The sequence below is a fragment of the Malurus melanocephalus genome, unplaced genomic scaffold (assembly GCF_030028575.1).
Source record: "Malurus melanocephalus ecotype Western Australia unplaced genomic scaffold, MMel_1.1 scaffold_485, whole genome shotgun sequence".
NCBI classification, from domain to species: domain Eukaryota; kingdom Metazoa; phylum Chordata; class Aves; order Passeriformes; family Maluridae; genus Malurus; species Malurus melanocephalus.
The window spans coordinates 187,761-208,742 of NW_026623717.1; the positions used below are offsets into that span (position 1 = coordinate 187,761).

The 20,982-nt window shown below is 44.9% G+C and overlaps 2 protein-coding genes across 6 annotated transcripts in view; both read right to left on the reverse strand.

The window, feature by feature from the left end:
- Positions 1 to 1,469: 1,469 nt before the first annotated feature.
- On the reverse strand, positions 1,470 to 9,880 carry RNF168 (ring finger protein 168). 4 transcript variants are annotated; one of them, XM_057380977.1, is made up of 8 exons: positions 9,832 to 9,880; positions 9,354 to 9,424; positions 8,451 to 8,791; positions 7,281 to 7,357; positions 5,946 to 6,122; positions 5,147 to 5,271; positions 4,779 to 4,866; positions 1,470 to 4,227 (listed from the first exon to the last, which is right to left on the reverse strand). In XM_057380977.1, the coding sequence occupies exons 3-8, from the start codon at positions 8,749 to 8,751 to the stop codon at positions 3,160 to 3,162; spliced, it is 1,836 nt and encodes a 611-aa protein (XP_057236960.1). In that variant the 5' UTR covers positions 8,752 to 8,791; positions 9,354 to 9,424; positions 9,832 to 9,880; the 3' UTR covers positions 1,470 to 3,159. The 4 variants fall into 4 exon arrangements, with proteins under 4 accessions (XP_057236960.1, XP_057236957.1, XP_057236958.1 ...); XM_057380974.1 differs by lacking the exon at positions 9,832 to 9,880 and adding an exon at positions 9,715 to 9,809; XM_057380975.1 differs by lacking the exon at positions 9,832 to 9,880 and adding an exon at positions 9,711 to 9,809.
- Positions 9,881 to 15,746: 5,866 nt separating this feature from the next.
- Positions 15,747 to 20,982, reverse strand: part of WDR53 (WD repeat domain 53) — a 6,009-nt gene continuing 773 nt past the window's right edge. Inside the window, exons 1-3 of one of the 2 annotated variants that reach the window (XM_057380970.1) lie at positions 20,900 to 20,925; positions 19,485 to 19,976; positions 15,747 to 17,003 (exon numbers count right to left, since the gene is read on the reverse strand). In XM_057380970.1, coding sequence (XP_057236953.1) covers positions 16,416 to 17,003; positions 19,485 to 19,961 — 1,065 coding nt within the window. In that variant the 5' untranslated portion in view covers positions 19,962 to 19,976; positions 20,900 to 20,925 and the 3' untranslated portion in view covers positions 15,747 to 16,415. Of the gene's footprint in view, positions 17,004 to 19,484; positions 19,977 to 20,899; positions 20,926 to 20,982 lie in introns of those variants that run through there. The other variant, XM_057380969.1, reaches the window with a different exon arrangement.

Below are 20,982 nucleotides of genomic sequence, written 5' to 3' on the forward strand. Positions count from 1 at the left end.
AAACCAGAAGAGGAAACCCCTGCATTTTGTCCTTACCCCCCATGCCAGGTGCTTCCCCAGGCCACCTGGAGAAGTGACAGGAATGTTTTAGTTCTTTCCTGTTTCCTGGTACAGCAGGAATGTGTCTGCCTTGCTGCTGAACACCTTGCCAGTAACACTTGCCAACTCTGTGAGTACCATAGAAAGCTGAAGTTTTCCTAGAGTTGTAATAATTTAATACCTCACTGCTATGGAAACAGATACAGCTGTTACCTCTCTTATTCCCTTCCTGCCTCCCCTCTCCACACCAGCTCTGGTGCTCAGGGAAGCAACAAAGCCTGTGAAATATTTGGGGTTTTGGCACTTATTTTGTTTTCCCTGGCAGCAGGATGAGCTGAACTTGTTCACAAACAGAACAAATGATTCACCAGGGCTGAAGGCAGGTGAGCAGCAGTGAACTGTTACACCAGCCCACATATCCCAAATGCAGACTCCTGCTTCACTAACACCACTCAAACAAAGCTGATTTCACCTTCAAAGCTCCCGGACCACAGSGACAGGAACAAGCTGTTGGTACAACCAAAGTCTACTCAGCAGTGGCCAAATTCCACCCTYTAACAATAAAGATCTAAAAGAATAGGCTAAATTATGCCTGGTGAGGATTATTGTGTCATGGATGTGGCRAGCAATAGGATCATTTGGGGAACCTGAGGGTTTGCAGCACCCCACCTCCCACAGGGCTGCTGTTATAGGTCACAGGTTTTGTACATTTTGCAGTTAAGGTTGGCTTTTATCTAGCAATCAATTTTCAGTCCTGCTTTTTTTCCATTCTGCTTAAAAATAATAACAATTCTTATGTAAGAGGCCCTTCTGACACTGAGGGCAATATTCAGTGAGCTGGAAAAACACAAATATCCCCCAAAGCCTTTAACACACCCTCCAGTATACACACACACATGCCAAAAAACACTTGAGAGCTATCTAGACCTTTGAAATGGCATATTTTGTCTATTTTGTTACAATTTTCAATGGAATCACAGAAGCAGGATTTGCCATTGCGGGTGAGGAAGTCTGCAAACACCCCCCTTGCTGAACCTCAGTGCATGTCTCAAGCCTCATATAAAAGAGAGACAAAGTCACACGCTAAAAGGGAAAAGAATCCATGGAACAGCTCATGGAGGAAAAGGGAATRAGGCTGGTGTGAAATACAGCAATTCACGTACTGGGATGTGATTTCATGTCACTTGCACAAGGTGCAGTTCTGCCAGAAACTGTCCCTTCTCCCTCACCCTCTTCCCCCYTGATGCTTCACCTACTCCTTTAACATCCAGAATTAATTATGGCGAGTCTCCAGGTAGCAAAGCKGGTAGTCAGGCATAGACTTAAAGAGTTTTGGTAGCAAATAAACACTTTCTCTTCATCTACTTTAAAAAAGGAGTTTGTTTTTTACAGGCTTAACCTGACTGAGGGTCACCAGCATGGAAATAGTCAGTGGCCTTAAAAAAAACTTTAATGAATGATGTTTTTGACATAATGGGTAAGACAGAAAATAATCCCAACTACAGTAAGGACTAAAGGAAAACAGACCCATATTGAAGGAAGGCTTCCAGAACAATGGCTGAGGCAGCAGGGGGAAAATCAAAGGATTTGCCACTGGTGACCTGTTGTAACTTTATCAAAACATATCTCTGAACAGAACATTTATTTATGAGAAGCCCACCAATGATAGAGACATGCAGGCCAAGGGGAAAAAAACCTCAACAATTCTTATTTTTGGCTCAGTGTGCTGGTCATGTCTTCCATAACAWTTGTCTTTTTTTAAACTTAAACCAGCAGAAGATGCTGATTTGAAGTATTTTGTTACAAATTTCCCAGAACAGAATTAAAGTCATCAGTGGGGTTCAAAAAAAGGACAAAACTCAAACATTGGCTGACTTTGGTGACCAGTGCACACCCTTCAGCACTGCAGCTGGCACTTGGATCCATTTCAAACATAGACAATGCAAAAGTAGCTCTGAAGAAGCAAAGAAAAGCCAAAATATGGCCTTATAAAACAAYTGGCAGAACCTCCTCTGCATAATAGCATCTGGTTGACTCTCCCTTCAGCCTCAACTTCTTACAGGCCTCAGCACCTCCATGTCTAAATTACAATTTTTTTGAGTTATTTTAGTTTTAAACCAAAAGCAACAGTATTTGGTACTGCCTCTAAAACCAGAGAGAAACAGTTATAGCCAGGCAGGGCAGTTATGTGAATCTCTAATTACAGTTATGTCATTACTAACAACTCCAGTTTTCAGTTGTTTTTTTTTTTTTTCCTTTTGAACTTTCTCCATCGTAACTGGCTTCTGAACTAATGTTTTAATTGTACTCAAGCCACTTTGAGTATGCAAATTAAACAGCAGTAAATATAGTAACACTATTGTACAACAATAAAAATGCAGAACATGAACAGTAAGAAAACAAAAGTATCTTGTTCTTAACAACAGGGAAAATGGGATTTGCAGGAGGGATCTCTCTGAACAGAGGTGAACAGGAGCCACAGCCTTGGCATCCCTGAAAGATCCTTGGCTTTAGCAGCACAGAGTGACCTGTTTCTTCCCTCTTTGTCCAAGGCAGGGGTGAGCATACGAGAGGAAAAGAGTGGCTGTCTGGTCACTCGTGTGTTTACCGGTGTGTGAACAATATAATTCCAGAAACAGCCTCAATTCTGGCTACATTCTTCAATTTCCAGGACAGTGGTTGTGCTGAGGGAAGCTTCAACCTTGCAGCTGACAGCCAGCTGGGAATACAGACTCATTTTTCACTTATTTCCTCCATCTTTTCCACCAAAGGCTCCAGATTCTCATTTTAAGATCAGATCATCAGTTATCCTTGTTTTTCAACACTACCAGTATTCATACTCCAAACCATGTAAATGCAAGCTAGAAAATAAGAAGTGCTCTGACTCCTGCAAAAAGTGCTGCAAGTGCTAGAAAATAATATTCAAGAAAGAACCATCAAAAACCATTASTTTCTGGGGGTGTGTGTTACTTAAACTTCTCAGAACTCACAGCATCTCTTCTCAAAGTGGTTCCCCTTGAAAGCAAAAACTCAAAACTGTTTAGGGAAGCTTTGCCTAACTCAGGAGAACATCACCACAGTTCCATTCCCATTCCACAACATGTCTGTGGCTCTGCTGATCTACTCTGCAACAGGGCTTTTAAACATCTGCAGGATTGTCTTTTGCTTGTTTACAGGCAGTGAACAAATATCATTTGTGTCACTGGTGTTAACCACACAATTCAAAACCTTTCCTTCCTTGATACTGGGGGACTTCACTCGAATCCTGGCAGGGGACTGCCAGTTTTCATTGCAGGAACCTTTCCGAGTCTTRTGCTGATTGGTTTCAGCTTGTTTTTTTGATGCCTTTGAGTCTTTTGCCATCTTGGGACTTGCCTTTCTGGCAGAAGAGTCTTTCACAGACCGAGGTGGTTTGGTGCGAAGGGGATACTCGTCTGGAGAGCCCTTCTGTCGATTCATTGTCCTTTCCTCCTTGTTGAGCTCCTTCTGCAGCTGCAGGGCCAGAAGCCTGTCCTGCTCCTCCTGCCTACGCCTTTCATAGAACTCCTGCTCAAAGGCTCTTTGTGTTTCCAAGTTGAAATCATTAATCTGCTCCCCCTGGTCTTCTACAYCTCCTGAAGAGGTTCTTCTCCTCTTATCAAGCACACACAAGTCACCCATGGCATCAGCTGGGGCCTGCAGCAACTTCCTTTTGGGATTCTCCTTAGTGTTCTGTGGCCTCTCTGGTGTCTYTTCACCCGAGTGTCCAGCCTCCTTCCCCAGATCACACAACGCAGTCTGGCTGTCAGACATCACACAGTTCATTTCTGACTGAACAGATGTACCAGTTTCATCAGACTTTTCAAGGTTTACRCTCTGCACATGTGTTAAATTGCCACTGTCTGACTCAATTCCATCATCTTCTCCTTTGGATCTACAAAGAACTGTTCTAGACCCTTCCCCTTCTGTGGCTCCATGAAGTACATCTGGAACTCCATCTTCTGAACAATTTGGTCCTGGTGTTTCTTCCTGCTTGACAGTGGCAGCTTCACCTGAAGCTGAGGCACTGAAATAGTTCATGCATGATTCCAAAAACGAATCCTTAGCACCAGAATCTTTAAGTACACTGGTCAGCTGTGGAGACAGGGTTGGCATTTCCTCTTGCTCATCCTGCAACRCAGAACTGCTGCCTTCATTGCTGTTGGGCTCCTGAAGAAAAGGGAGACACCACTAATTAGGTAAATCCCATGGGTGTGAATAAATGGTAATTTCACTTCTCATGGCTGYATTGCCCCTGAGCGCCCCTCAGTGCAACTCATATACTTGTCTTTTTAAAAAATACCTTTTTAATAATAATGAAAATATTTTATATTAATAATTAACTAATAACAAAAGTAGCTTTAATAAAAATGAAAATATCTAGAGTAACTGCAGAAGCCCAGCTAAAGGACTGAAACCACAACTGCAGCATTTTCCTCTTATCAGTGACTCAGGCCAACTGTGCAAGCCTGCTCATCTTCTTTGGAGGCCTTACAGGGAGGAGCAGCCAGCCAGCCATAGAATGATGTAAATCAGAGTGCACCTTCCTCCAGCAKGCTCCAAAAATGGAAATCATGAATACTGAAGGTAGTTGAAAAAGGACAATATAACCTACCCAGCTCTGATATGCAAGAGGAATAGAGGATTGGAATCCTATAGGAAAGGGGAAGATATCCCATAATTACTAACTGTGAGATTTGTAATAAAATTATTCCAGTTACCGTAGAGACAGAGTTGCTCCTGCCTCTTCCTGTGGTACTAGAGAATGATGCTGATCCCAACACACCATGATTCTTTGGAGACAAATACCTAAAAAGGGAAAAAAAAGGATACCCCTTTAAACATTTTGTTCTTGAATTATCAGGTTTTTGCATTAATCAAGATCTTCAAGTTTATTCTGACAAAAAAAAACAAGAAGGGCAAGTGTTTCCTTTCTTTTCCTGTGAGGAAATGTTTTAATCTTTAACACTTCACATTATCCCCAATTATCTAGAGAAGTTGGCCTACAGCATTCCAAAGCAGCAAATGGAGTGAGGGACACTGAAATAAGCCAATAATTAAAGAAAAAACACTTTGCTGAATCCCTTACTTCTGAATGTCTCCAGAGTTGCTTGGTTTGTTCYTTTCCTTGGACAAGTTCGCTGGGGACGCCTGAAGTGAGACGCTGTGTGCAGGTGACGGGCTGCCCAGTACGTGTCCCTCGGGATCCTCATTCTTCCATGACAAGTAAAAACAGCATTAGGTAAAACAAAACACAACACAAACGGCAGAAACCCCAGGGAGCTATTTTGGTTTTGATGCAGAATTAGTTACTTTTGCCCAAAGCGTTCCTAGAAATGTGAGTAACAGCTGGCTATGGAAAAAGAAACGTTACATGTTTCATACACCTTCCTGGATCTAGCACAGAAGGACDGGAGGCTTTGCTCAAATAAGTACACAGGTTTCATCATTGAGTAATAAAAAATTAATTAACCAGAACAAATGAATAGAACAAAAAAAACATCCAAAAGGTTAAGGTACATTTTCACTGTGSGTTCCTTTTCTCCAATACATGTTACAGACATTAATTTCTTCCAAAGAAGGATTTTTAAAATTCTGAGGAAAAGGAAGCATACAGGAGAAAAATGAATGTTTTGAAATGTGTCAGAATGAAAACATGCAGCACACGTGCTAGACGCTGTATTTCAAGCGTGTATTACCCAGGCTTCACCCTCCCATTGTTTTTTTCAGAAATTAATGGCCAATTAATGCTTTAAAATACCGGAGGGTAACAACAACTACAACTAAAATAAACTTAAATTACTCCAAATTTTAACATTTGCTCTGAGAAGTCCAAGTTGCTTGCACTAYGTCAACATTTGCTGCTGTGCCCCTCAAGCCTAACTCACCAGACTGTTACTGAGCTGCCAGGCCAGCTCTTCATCTTGCTTCAGCTGTTTCTCCATCTCCCTCCGTCTCTCTTCTGCCAGCCTCTGCTCCTCCTCCTCCTCTGCCAGCAGCCGTTGGATGTATTCCTCACTCGCCTTGTTCTCCTCTTGTTCGTGTGCTCGCTTTTCTGCCTCCACCTAAAACAGATGTTTTAAAAAGTCCACCTGCTTACTACAGCAGGACCACACTTCACACCAGAATCTCTCTCTGACACTCCTTAAACATGAACCAYTCGCTGTTCACAAAAATAGAGCAGTATTTCATCGCACAAGTCTCAAAGATGGAAGAATCACATGGATACCGTGTGCAGAGCMTTGGRTTTGATCAYGGGACAAACCTTTTGCCTTCTGTAAGATTATACCATTAGCCTTGCTTACTTGCAAGGTAAACTCCATTTCTCACCTTTTCAAAGTGTTAGTAACAAAAACTAAGATCTCCAAATACATCAATCTACAGAGAAACCGGGATGAGGATTTTTTCTAAGGGAATGCCAGCTATCCCACAGCATTTGCTGAACCTGCTTCTATCATTATATACCACAAAGACAGCACATTCTCWCTTCTAGAAGAGTCCTGCTCTCTTGAAAGATGCAAAACCCAAAGCAGTAGGCCAAGAATTTTAAATCTGCCTTCTTTACAGCACACATGTGCTGAAAGATCAGATACCAGCAACTCCACAAGGACAGCAAAGTACTTCAAGAATAAAGCTTTCTTTGGAAACTCCCCCCAGACCTCTGCTTCATGTGCTCCTGTAACCACCAGCAACAGGCTCTTAGGGAAAAGTGGATGCCCATATATTTTCCGACTCTAAATTTTAATATTACTGTGCTGGAATTGGAAGAATCCTTAAACAGGCCAAATTGTGAATTCCTAAAAATATTTTCTGTTTTTCAAATGAGCACAGGTAGCAAAAAGAACAAAGAAAATTATGCATGTTCATTACTGAAGCTCATCTAATTGCAGTCTCTTACTTGAAAGGAAATCAAGAAGGCAAATACAAAACCAAAGCCCAAACAGTTCCAAACTTCTACACTTGCTTTTACGTACATTGACTGAGAGGTGAGGTAGGAGGTATAGATCAAGAAAATTCAAGAGATGTCATCTCATGTCAAATACAAAGAAATCTCTCCTCTTCGATCAATTTAATTCATGATTCAGGAGAGACCAGTGCACTCTTGCAGCTGCAGTGCCCTTTTAAGTGTCCTCATTATTCAATAACATTACAGCTGTTTGTGGGAACAATTTAAATAACTGGATACAAAGCATTTACRCTTGTTGAATTACTTTTAGACTTACCTTACTAATCTCTGCTTCATATTCCTGCCTCAGCTCCCCAGGCTTGCTCAGCTGGTGCCGTGGCTTGGGTACACAGACTAACCAAGAGGAAGGAGAAGAAAAAAAAACAAAGTGAGGATCAAAGCAAGTTCATGACAGTCAACAATGAAGGATTTTAACAACAGATGACCTCCATACCCTGTCATGGGAATGATTTGACTTAAATCAAGTGCTGTGATTAAAAAAACAAAGGAATAAAGGAAAAAATACCAAGGAAWAAAGTTAACAGTAGAAACACAGTAGAAAAGTGTGATGTTACAAAGTGGCAAGAACAGGCAGTGTTTTTCAAGCACTCTATATRAAGCAAACAGGATGGAAGAAGYTGCCCAGAGAAGCTGTGGCTGTTCCTGGATCCCTGGAAGTGTCCAAGGCCAGGTTGGACAGGGCTTGGAGCACCCTGSGATAGTGGGAGGTGTCCMTGCCTYCCAGGAAGGTGGAATGGGATGGGCTTYAAGGTCCCTCCCAACCCAAACCATTCCCTCATTCATTCTCTTTTGGTACACTGACCATAACTTGTGTCTTTCACTCTTTCTGATTAAAAAGAGCTCAGAACATTTCAAGTAAAACAAGTGCCCTACAGCCAAGCTACCAACAAACCTCCTCCAAGGGAGCTTGCAACATAATAAACCCCAAAACACTTCTTCAAAAAGTTAATCAGATTTCACTTCCTTCTCTCTGACACCACAATTTTCAGCTCAGAGATTCTTGCACTGACTGAACCCCTGGAATTTCAACCAAATTACTTAACACCTAAAAACCTTTTAACCACTTCACTTACTTGATAGTGACAAAGAAACACTCCCACAGACTCAAACAGTCTGCTTGCAGATACTACAGCTACAAATGAGCAATGAATAAGGCCAGGCAGTCACACACCCATACCTTGCATCAAAGGCATGAACAAATACCCATTGAAATGACCAGACAATGTCATTTTTATCCTCTGTATCACAAATGGAAAAGGCACTGCCCACCTCTTCTCTGTCCTTTTTGCAGTACAGCTCTGTCTCTGCCTCACCCAGCAGTAACATACCTGCTACCCACAGAATTTAATTTCCCAACATCTGAAGCCCACCCACAGATTACTATGGCAAAGCARACACATCCCAGGACAAGTGACATCTCACTTACTTTCTTCATCCAAATCCTGTCCGTTAATTCTCCGCTGGCACTCCGCCGGGAAATTCTTTTGAATCTTCTCCCAGAGTTCCCAGTTGATATGAGTATTTCTGCGAGTRTTGTACCGTGCCCAGGAAGAGACTCGGCGCCTACAAAAGGGGCAGCAAAGGCTGGCCTTTTCCACTGTCATCTGGAAGCAGGAGTTGCAGAGGGTATGGCTGCACGGCAGCGTGACAGGCTCCAAAAAGATCTCCATGCAAATCTGGCAGAGGCAGTCAGACAAGGAAAGCGGGGCCGTGGATTTCTGCGACATGACTTGAGGTAGAGGAACAACACTACGACAACATCAGGACCTGAAAGCAAAAATAAACATTTATGTTCCTTATGGGCAGTAAAATAAAGGAAAAATACAAAATGCTTTACAGCCACTTTAAGAAAACATTACAGGATTTTACAGGCCTGCTTAAGCAGCTGCTTTTGCTCAGGACCTGCGAGATTCCTGAGGAAGAAGGAGGTCTTTACAGAAGTCATGGAAAAACTGTACCAGGTTTTCCTACTGCAGTTTCCTGCGAGCTGTAACAGGTGCTTTGGGGATAGCAAGAAGGTGGCAAGGACAGTGGGGGTGGAAGAAGATGAGAGTTCTTCCAGCCACTTCTATTAGTCCCCTCTTCTCCCACCACTCTATATGATACGCTGTGCTGGATATGCAGTTACCTTAACCTTTCATTCACTCATTTTTTCAGTATATCTGCATCCTTCAAGAGCTGCTTTCCAGACTTTCTTCCAGCGCATTCCGAAGGTGAAATATATCAGCGCAGAGCAGCTTCTTCCTAATTCATTTGCTTGCTTAAGCAAGGACTATAAAGCTAAAATACCTGTTTTCTTAAGATAAATGAAGAATAAAAGCTTCAGCACCTTCTGTTATGACTTGAAACTGTGGGGATCATCTGCCTCCTCACGCGATTTTTCCACTTGGCCCAGCAACACTGTGGGAGAGAAAACAAAAGACACATACAGCGTAAGAACAAACCCACTGATTTTTAAGTTACCAGCTTCTTAAACAGGCAGCTTCAGASACTGAAGGCCCTTGAAAGAAAAGCTGCCATTCCTCACAGAGAACTCGCCGTGGAGACAAACACACGTTAAGGCGGGCTTATTTCTGCGATTTTTATTGATAAAAAAATAACGGCCAGGCCGTCGGCGCCCAGCGGAAAGGGGGTCCCTGGCCACCCCCGGTCCCCGGTCCCTGAGGGTCCCAGCGAGGGCCCGCACCCACCGCTCCGGAGCCCGGGAATGGCCGCCGCTCCCGCAATGGCGCCCGCGCTCCGCCCTCACTGAGGGACCGTTCCCGCCACGCGAGCCRCGGCTCCGCCTCCGCCTGCTTTTCCTTCACCTCCTCTTCTCCTTCCTTCTCCTCCTTCTTCTGTKTTTCTGTCTCCTCCTTCTTCTCTTCCACCTCCTCCGCCGAGCCTGCTGGGAGACAGAGGCCGCGGGCCCTCAGGGGGAAGGCGGGCGGGCCTGTGCTGGTATGGCGAGGGGGAATGGCTTCGCACTGTGGGAGGGCAGGCTTGGGTGGGATGGCAGGAATCAATCCTCCCTGTGAGGGTGGTGAGTGCCCCGTCCCCTGGAGCCGCCTTTGGTCGCTGTTTTTGTCGCTGTTTATTATCTCTGTTTGGTGTCCGGCTGTGCTCACCTGGCCGCGGGTGCCCAGGGCACATCCCGCCGCAGATCCTCCTGCAGCCGCTCCTCCTGCAGCTCAAAGCCGTGCGCCAGGCTCTGCAAGCTGCACTCCAGCTCTGCGAACCGCGCCTCCAACGACACCAGCCTGCTTTCSACCCTGCGCGGGGGACAACAACAGTAAGGGAATTTCGAAACCATTGGGCATTTTCTGCTGMGGCATTGCGCTGTGAACAGCTCCAGACCCCGTTATGAGGCTYCTCTCAAGCGTTGTGAGAACAAACATCACTAAAAGTCAACTGGTTTTTGTCGCATCCCACGTCTTTTTGGCCAAGATCTCATAACCTCCGAATATAGCTGCAAAATTAGTATGTAGATACATCTGCAGCTCTCAAACATTTGCATTATTACTGACAGTTTTTTCTCTTAACACATTTGAGGTTATTTATGCTTTTATTTGTAATGTCATGRTCTTTTGAACCATTTTCATTTAACATTGAGCAGAACTTCTCATTACTCCTCTGGTTAAAAATTATGCAAGTACTAAACAAGCCACCTGCAGTGTTTCTCTCTTCTAACAGCTCATCCTGCTCTGGATTTCTCTTTTGTAGGACTGTCCTTCCATGGACAACTGTGATGAAAACTGCTTCATAGCTTTTATTACTAYTGCTACTTTTTACTACTACTGCTTCATAGTATTTATTAACTGCTTTTTCATTATTTGGTATCTRTTGTGTTTTTCCTTATTTAAAAATGTAAACTATAAAGTTGAGGTTTTGAGTTTTCAGCTACTCTACTTTGGCTGAAGAAAAGTGCCTGGTTTAAAAGAACTCACTGTGTTAAGAGGCAAGGTACAAGGGAATCAAAGTGTTTATCTTTGTGCCCATTTCTCTCTTTTGTGGAGATACAGRATGTGTTGGGCTTCTGTCACTTTGGGTGGTTTTTGGTTTTCTCTACCTTTTCCTCATTTACCTGATTGACATCAAGGTGTGTTATTGAGAATCCCGAGGATCTCAAAGCTAACATAAATAATTCAAAGTGCCTTCCTAAATACTGAAAAATATCTCAGTACTATGTACTCAATAAGTGATTTATTAGCTGAACATCACCTGCTCCTTTACAGAATTTTTGGTCATTTTTCTTTTTATTTTACTGGCAGAACTTCAGGCTGTATCAGCCAACAATAACTACAACCATCAGCAAATACTATWACAGACAAGACCCTGCATTTATTTATCTTTCTTCATCCCTAGTTTGCTCTACTGCTTCTCTTGCTATTATCATTGTTTTAATGTTCAGCGAATTGAGTTCTGAATTGTGGCCTGCCTGTGTTAAACACTCTATTCATGWCTTTGCCTTGTTTGTTGTGGCCCTATTATGAGTCTCTGGCTGAACTTCTTGTAAGGACAAAATACACAGCAGCTTTCAGGTGATGACATTAAAAAATAAAAAATCCAAACAAAGCAAAACCCTCCAAATGATTTTCCATTCTTTCACACATATCCCGTGGTATTTTAAAGCCTGTTGTTGTAAAAGACGGACCAAAATGCCATTTTTTCCTATCAGCAGCTCCTCCCTCTCCCTGCCTTCCTCTGCTCCTGCCTTCCCACTTGTCCAAACCAAACCCTGCTTTGGATTCTGTCTGCAGCAGACTTGAATGAGGACAAAATAAAAACACATCAACAGTGGCATATTTTAGTAAGTATCCCCAACCTTAATTCATTGTCTGGCTGCTTATGCAGATCCTTGTCTAAAGATTATCTGTTGTTTCCTGAGGCTAGAGAGGCTTCCTCTGCAGCCCAGTGAAAGCTCATCTTACTGCAGTAGGACTCCTCTTGCTTCAGCAAGAATGTTGGGACTAAAATAGAACTTWAATTGGAAAATTGAGCCGGTGTCATGTAGAAATGCAGGGAGTTCAGGAGAACTGGAAGGATTGATGCACCATAATTGGATTGAATCTGTCAGCACAGAGAGAGCAAGTGCAGAAACTGAGGTGATGTGAGTCAGGGTTTGCCTTGAATAAGTTTCACAGCTGGGTTGTCAGATAATGAGTGTCCTTGCCGGTGAATTGCTCCCTGGTTTGCAGTTTTTATCATGGTAAATAAGCTTCCTCATGGCCCATTCTCCGACTTCCTCCTCTACAGGTAAGAGTARAGTTATCCAAGATCTTATCACTAACGCTATTCTCAGTGCAGCAGTCGTTTCTCAGCAGCCTTTAGTCCAGCTCTTTGGTATTTGATCAGTTGTGCCTCTCCAGCACTTTTTAAAAAAATAATATTGCCTATTTTCAAATTAATCTTCTGTATTTTTAAGCACCTGCAACAAACATTTCAGCATTTGCCAAAATGTCTGTTCAGTTACACCACCACGGTAGATCCATAATTGATCTCCCACAGCTGTTACTGAATTCTGATAGACTGAGTGCTGCTACCTCTTGATCTAAGTTTGGAATGAAAAGAGGAAGAATGGACTRAACCTCCTGCTTTCATTTCCATCCTGACCTCTGAACACTTTTTCCTTCAGTGTAAGTGAAGGTACCATTGAGTCAGTGACCTCAAACTCTGACTGGTGTACACACAAACCACATCCCCATTCTTTAATTGAAGCTTTTAAAATTCCCTCTTGTTAGCACACAGAACATACTTGGAAGCCGAGCAGTAAAAGCTCCAGCATTCCCATTTCTCTGGAAGTGTGGTTCTATATGAAACTTTATTTCTGCTATTCAGGCATTTACAGAAAATGACATTTTAGTGCTGTCACATGGGTTTTATTTTCCAGGCCAATGCAGCACCCCACACTTCTCCAAGCTCTCCCTGTTCACTCTCTCCATGATATGTTGGACACAAACTTCTTCCAGAAGTTTTACACAGAATTAATTTTTTTCTTTCAGGAGTGGTTCTATTGTTTCTCCCTCTGSTCAGGTCTCCAATAGGTACTTTTGTGTTCACCATTGTGTGAACCAGAGTAGTAAAGGCTGTGGGTGAACTAACAGTATTAACAGTGTCTTGGCAACAGGAAGTTTCTTTCCAAGTCTGTCAACACATAATCATTCAGTTCCTAAGCAGAAGGTCTGCATCCCATCAGCTATGATACTTTTGACAGGGATCATTTTTACTGCAGGTAAACCACAGTTGTATGTATGACACCTGATTTGATTTTAAAATGTCTTGACGCTGTTTGCATGGTTTGATTTTAAAGGCAACATTGTAGTAGAATCCCTGAATGGTTTGGGCAGGAAGGACCTTAAACCCCACCTCATCCCATCCCCTGCCATGGGCAGGGACACCTCCCACTGTCCCAGGTTGCTCCAAACCTCATCCAACTTGGCCTTGGACACTTCCAGGGATCCAGGGGCAGCCACWGCTTCTCTGGGCACCCTGYGCCAGGGCCTCCCCACCCTCACATAATATATAAATCCAGACATGAAAATCCACRGAGTGGGGACAGCATCCTGCCTATCTCTTACTGCTGAGAGTTTCAGACCCTTTTCTGACTCTTGTTCCTGAAGATCCATGCTTTTATCTTTATATCTGATCTGAGCCACCACCACTGGTGCCTGCTGCTGCACAGTTAGTGTGGACCAGTGCCAGCAGGGGCAGCTGAGGCTGGATTGTTTTACAGGATGACTGTGAACCTGTCGGTCATGTTCCTCTGCCAAATGAAGCCTTGGGAAATGGAGGGTGAATCAATGTCACCTATGTCCCAATTCCCCAGTGATGTTGATTTGCTTTCTTTAAGGTCCGTTCTTGGGGGKTTTTTGCTAATGATAACCACTTATTCCCTATCTTTGAACTCTCCAGACTCTGAAGCATGGTCTGATAATCAGAAGTTCAGCTCCAACCTCCCATTAGAACAGCAAACCCCAAATTTCACAGAATCACAGAACAGGTTGAATTGGAAGGGATCCACAAGGATCCAACTCCTGGCCCTGCACAGACACCCCAGCAATCCCACCCTGTGCTTRAGAGCATTGTCCAAACCCAGCCTTGGGCCCGTGACTATTCCCTGGGGAGCCTGTTCAGTGCCCCACCACCCTCTGGGGGAAGAACTTTAATATCCAACCTAAACCTCCTGATACAACTTCAGGCCATTCCTTTGGGCCCTGTCACTGGTCCCACAGAGAAGAGATCAGTCCCTGCCCCTTCTCCTCCCCTCACGAATAAGTTGTAAACCACAATGAGGTCTCCCCTCAGTCTCCTCCAGGCTGAACAGACCAAGAGCCCTCATTGCCTGGTGACACTTCATGCAGCTGCAGRCCATGGCTGATGGAGCAACTGCCCAAATCCTGYGGCAAACAGCCAGGATGGCAGCCASGGAACTGAACACCACCATGGAGCTGATGGCTCTGTCCCTCTTTCCTTCCCAATGAGTAAACAAGAGATGAAGCCTATTTATTAATGCTCCATCCCCGTATACACACAATGTCCACTTATACCATGTTCCCCACAGAAGTTTCCAGAGAAGCACAGGTTTGCTGTGCTCAGATTGTCTGTTCTGGTGTCCTGCTCCCCAGCCCTCCCCACCCTCCCGGTCCCTCCTCGCGGTGAGCSCAGCACCTGTTCAGTGTCTCGTTCAGGGAGCGCAGTGAGATGCTGGCTTTTGCCATCTTCCCGGACAACACCAACAGAAGAAAAGCCAGAGCGGGCTTGCTGCTCTCTCCTGAAGCCTGCAGCAACAGCAGGGACAGGGGATCCGAGTCCTGCAGGAGGTTGTTTGTTCCAAGGCTTTTTATAGCCTGTATATCCAAATATAGGTCATGGATGCACCAACACACGTTCATGGACATTTCACACACTGAACATTTCACACAGCCTGACCTGACCCCTTCCTCTGCCCCACCGACCCCATGTCTTCACAGATAAACTAACTCAGAGGTAACACAAAAGGGTGTAACTACACTTTTCTGTTGGTTTTTTTGTTTGTTTGTTTTTTTCCGTGTTTTGGCTTCATTTTGCTGTTGTGCCCACAAGATCATGTGTTGGGCCAAAGACTCCTGCTGGGAAAGGCTGTACAAGCAGATTGCCTTTGTTTTTTTAATTAAAAAGTACGAAGGTAAAATCTGATTTGGATGAGAATGAGTTGTGTTTGGTTGCATGGAGCTGCTTTGAGCAAAACCAAAACAGTTGGAATCYCTTCCATAAAGGGTGGAGAGAGACACCACAACCAGATAATGATTTTCAGGAGCTGGRTATGCAAACTGGAAATTTTTCTGTAATAATACGAGTCTGATAAGAGTCCAGCTGGTGAAACACGGCAGCACAAACCCCCATTGGTGCAGCAGGTCCTCAGCCAGCACTAGGAATTCAGTTCTGTGCCTGGGAAAAAAAATCCTTTCTTAAAATTATTTGCTCACTGCATGGGAAATCCAGCATGAACTGAACATGTCCAGAGCTRTAGAATTCCCACTTAGGTCTTCCTACCTTCAATTTGCAAATGAAGGGAAGCTTCTAGCAAGCCAAGTTTTGCTCATTGTGTTCCAAAGGTTTGGGAAGATGGGAAGTATTTGGGTAAGGAGAAGCTGTGCCTTTGGCCCTTTGTATTCCCCCTGTGATGGGGGGGCAATACACTTCTTGACACAATTTTGTGTGCATTTTGGCACTATTAGAGCGAGTCTAAGCAGAAGGAAACAGCGAGAGAGAAAGCATTTATTAAGACAAGTGCAATAATTGTTATTCTCTGGGATACACAACTGACTGACAGCTGACCCAGCAAACAGGTGCAGCAGTTCCCCTTCCCCTTCCTTTGCTGCAGAGAAAAAAAATAACAGTTGGCAACCACAGGGAAACTCATTTGATTACTCACTAATTGGTGCATCTCTAGTCCATGTAGCTCTTGACACCGTGATGAAAACCAGATTCCACTATAACCAGTTTAAGCCAACTGGCACAGAGCTTCATGGAAAAGTCACAGAGCACTGCAACAGACCAAACCACATGGAGCTGAGCCAGTGACAGTCCTGCTTCTGTTCAGCAGCCTCACTCAGCATTGTGGGTGTCTCCTTAGCACTAATTTCCTCCACCAGCCTTAATTAYATCAGCTTAGTCATGAACTAATGTTACCTCTAAATATAGAGACCCGTTTCACTTAAATTCAAGCAGCAAACTGCCAACCCTGCAAGAGACAGTGGCTGTGAACAGCCACAGAGAACCAGCACGAGGCCACGGACATCATGAGTGCACAGCAAATCCCTTCCCCTTCCCAGGGAATCAGTGGGGGTCACTGTCCACTTCACTGTCAGTGGATGTAACTGGCTCTCAGAAGTGGTTTTGTCCCCCAGATCTCTGTAAACACCCAGATGCCTTAAGATTCTGGCAATGGATAGGCTGATACAGAGCTGGTCTGGTCAGCGACCAACACTCTCCTGGAGCCTTTGATCTCTGCACACGAGAGCCAGTTCACCTTCTCTCCATGCTCAATGCTGAGCTTTGGCACAACCACAGCATGTTCRTTTGAGGCCACTTTGTTGAGCTTCCCATCTTTTCTGCTGGAACCAGCTGCTTGGGCCTTCTTCCTGTGCAGAGATTTTGCTGGACTTTTCTGCTGCTTTCCAATGTTGCTGCTGACATCCCAGAGCAAGACCTTCCCGTCGTTTCCTCCAGACAACAACCAGTAGGCCTCTGGCATAAAGAGCACCTGCGAGACTCCCAAACTGTGACCCTGGAACTCCAGCTCGTGTTCAAACCTGACCCCAGTGACTCGGAATATTCTGATTTTACCATCCTGAGCTCCRCAGCTGAAGATGTTGCCGCAGGAGGCGACAGACAGGGAATGTGCGAGCGGTGGGTTAAAGAACTGCCCTGCTGACTGCAGCTTCTCTTCCTCCACGTCACACTCCTGCAGGTTTGTGGTCCACAAGGGGCGAGCTTTCTGCAGGTTCCACAGCATCACCTGGAAAAAAAGAAAAATAGGATAAATCAATTTGTGCATGTGTTACACAAAATTGGATCTTTAATAGTAAAAATAAACCACCACACTTCTTGCCCTAGCAGAGCAAAGGCTGTGCTTGACTCCAAGAGGTGTAAGGCCTGTGGAGAGGAGTGGTTAAACCTGCCCTGATGAATGTAGAACATCTTTCTGGCTTGTTTTCCAAAGCCRCGCTGCCATATTCTGCAATGACTCAGACCTTTAGACCACGAAAGGGATGCAAACGCTGCTCTAAAAGCCTTTGCATTCATCTCAGCAGTAGTAATCATGACATACTGCACATCAATTATTGAGAAGGAGGGACACGGAAATGCTAGCAGTGAATAGAGACAATTATCATTCTGGATTTCTGTCTCTGCTACTTGGCCTAAAATAGTCACTTCCATGAACGTGTCTGAAAAATGGGACAGCAAAATGCAAACAGTAGTTGAGGCTGTTATTTTTTATCAGGCATATTCATATTTTATTTTTATATCCAGTGAGTAGATCTGGTTTGTGCTATGGAGTAGGGCATTCTTTTTCTGATGAGATCGGGGGAGGTCATGCTTTTAGACTTACTTTCCCAATGCAACCCCACCTCCAGCCCCCCATGAAGAAACCTGTGTTTCTGGTACAGTAGTTCAAGCACTACAGGTCTATACTGAGCCAATTAAAAGTAATTCTCTCAAGACTTTTGTAGGATCTGAATTGTCAATGAGCATTCTCAAGATCCAGAAGTACATGTCAGTCTAATGCAGCACCGGTGTACTGTTTACTTCATAAAGCTCAGCTTTAATTTGTTATTAATAAAAAGATTCCTTCAGTAGTAATCACGAGTAAGAAATACAGAAGTCTTTAAATTTTGTTCACAAAAGAGCTTGGCTCTCCATTTCTGGAATCCAAACCACACTAAAACATCTGAAATGTGCTTCCTGTCACTTTCCTGTTTCAGTGRCTGCTGTTGCTGCTGCATTAAAACTACTTCCACAACAACTGTGATTTACTGTAAATCAGAGGGGCTGGGTGATGCTTACAGAAAATACTCCTGTTTTCCTCACAGACAGCACTGCAACAGCCGGAGGAATCCATCAACTGCTGACAAGTTTTCTGCAAACTATTTCCTGTCCTCATGGCATTTTCCCTGCTTTATCAGAACTCCTGAAAAAAACTCCAGCATAAATACTCCTAAATTTTACTTCTCATCAGCCACGGCTTCCCTGAGGGTTTGATGTGCAAGCCCAGAACACGTTTTGATGCTCACAGAGCTCCTAACTTGTCCAAAGGCACAGAGCAGCTTTAGAGTTCATTGGGAAATGATGTACCTTAAATGCAGCCTCAATGCAGAATGACGCTCTTTTCACTGTACAAAAACACACTAATGAAATCCTGCTTTGGGATACTGACTTTCACCTAAAAACCAACTTGCTGAGCTACAATAAATGAAAACTAACACTAAAACATCACAAAAATTAATCAGCTCACTTACATCTAGTTGTACATAAATGCTTACAATTCTGATTAAAAAGTTTTCAGCCATAAGCTTGTGTATCTATGTTTTAGGGACCAGAATTAAGCCAGTTGAGGGATTGAGTGTTCACTTCTTCCACACCKGATCTATCATCATGGCTTTGACACAGAAAAACACAGCTTATACTAAATATCAACATGTATTTGCTCTAATGGGTGTGAGATGCACTTTGGTTTCAAGAACTCAGTGTGAAACTGCTCAATGCTGTCACACAAACTTCACCCTGACACTGCTGGAACCACAGAAACCTTTGAGAAGTGACAGTTTTCGTATCAGGCTAAACCAGGAATATGGTCAGATCTCAACCACTGYATAAAAATTACTACAACACATCTGTTCTGGGTGGCCAGCTCTGGACTTAAATCCCAGCATGATTCTTCTCAGAATGCAACGGACAAAGCTTCCTCTTGATGAGGACAGAGAAGCGTAAAAGGCAAACAACACTTCATGCTTTTAAGAGGTCAACAGAACAAAGGATAAATTATACAAATCAYTTGTCCTCACAGTGATATGTTCCACTTGGAAAGTACTGCCATACCTGCCTGCCTCAAGCACTGTGCCTTTTCCTCCCTGTCCTCTGCATCTCGACTGTAGCCACAATTGATTCCTAGGGACAGCTTTTGGTTTTGCTGAGCCCAACAAAGAGCTAATATGGCTCGAGTCAGCACGGCAGTGCATTCTGATTTTCCCCCAACCTGCTCACTTTTGAACTGTGAATATTAAGGAAGATAAAAACAGAAGCTGCTGAGCAGAACATGGTCACAAAAAGCCTCAACATTTAGTTTTTGGACCAAAACTACTTCAGAATAGTGAGGGAGCTTTCTGGGTCTGCAGGCTGAACACCTTCATGCTCGGTGAAAGTCTGTGGGCACCTCACTACGCAGGTGGGTAATTACTGTTTCACTTCACCAATAACCGTGCACATATATGCAAATCACCTGCATGTCCAGTCCACAGGAAACCAGGCTTTGAGGCCGCTGAGGTCGGAAGGCAACAGAGGAGCAGATGTTGGAGTGTCTCAARGACCGGCTGACTTTCTTGCTTTCCAAGTCCACAACCTTTATGGCCCCGGAGTCATCTGCTGCAGCCAGGAAGCCATCGGTGTCGTTCAGTGAGAGGCAGTTGATCTCCTCCTCGTTGACGTGGAGGCGCTCCAGGGGCTGGTGGAGGGAGCGCACATCCAGCACGCTGATGGTTTCTCCGTGGGAGGTGTACAGCGTGCTGGGGCGGCGGSCGGAGAACACCACCGAGGTGACATCCTCCGCCTGCGGCAGCCGCAGCTGAGCCACCGGCGAGCCTCCCCCATCCCAGAGCGCCAGCTCGCCCCGCTCCGCGCCGGAGGCCACCAGCCCTTCCGCGCTCACGTTCAGGCACAGGATAGAGGAGGAATGGCCACCGTTCCATTTGACTGCCATGCTTCAGGGACACCCCTGAAACAAACAAAAAAACCCCTGAATTGAGGTGGTTGCTGGTCTCRTTACAAGCAGAAACTCATCCTACAAACTACCTGAAACTCCGGTGTCGAGTAAAACAGGTACCTCCACAGCTCAGTACCCAAGTGGAGCTTTGGCCACCAGGCACAACCGCCGTGCTGGCCGGTCTTTTCCAAMCTAAATGAYACAATAATTCTGTAATCTTTYAGARAGAAGYATTACKACTTTAAAATAGGTTGCAACATATTTAATTTGCTYTCAGAGCACACCCATGCCGCTCACGAACTTCAACCTTCCCTGGCGTGASCGCCCACAGCAGCCTGTGTCACAGCACTGCTTAGGGAAGCACATCCGCAAAAAATTAAATGAAGGGCGAAAAAAGTTAGCACGGAAGCGTTGGAGGGACTGGGATGCTGCTGGGAAAATCAGAGAAACACGGGGAACATGGGGTTTGTGTGACAGCCCAGCAGACGCTTCGCTGCCTTAAGGTCCATGATTTAACTATTGAGCAATAAACGGCTTATTCCTGTTTTCTTTTGGTTTTGTTTTAGTTTTAGTTTTGTTTTCGTTTTTTTACCATGCTATGTTTTCCATGTGATTTTTGTTGACCCAGATCTAAAGAGCAGTCAGAGCCCATTCATTTCCACCAGAGGAACTTGGCTCTTGGCGATTAAGTAACACTACAGAGAGGGCCGATACCGTCCCCGCAGCTCGCGTCAGAGCAGATCCGCGGCCGCCGGTCCCGGGAGCCCGAGGTGAGTCGTCCCCGGCCAACCCCCGGGCCCTGCGGCAGCTGGGTCCGACCGCCCCCCGCCCCGGCAGGCCCGGCCCTGGGGCGGCCCACCAGCCCGGCCCGCGGGGAGCGGCGCTACCGGGACCGCCCCGGGGGGCTCGGAAAGCCCGGGGGCCTCAAGTCTCACCTCAGCTCCGCTGAGCTCCGCTGAGCTCCGCTGGGCCCGGCTCCCCTGGCCTCCCCCGGGCTCCGCTCGGCTCCGCTCCGCCG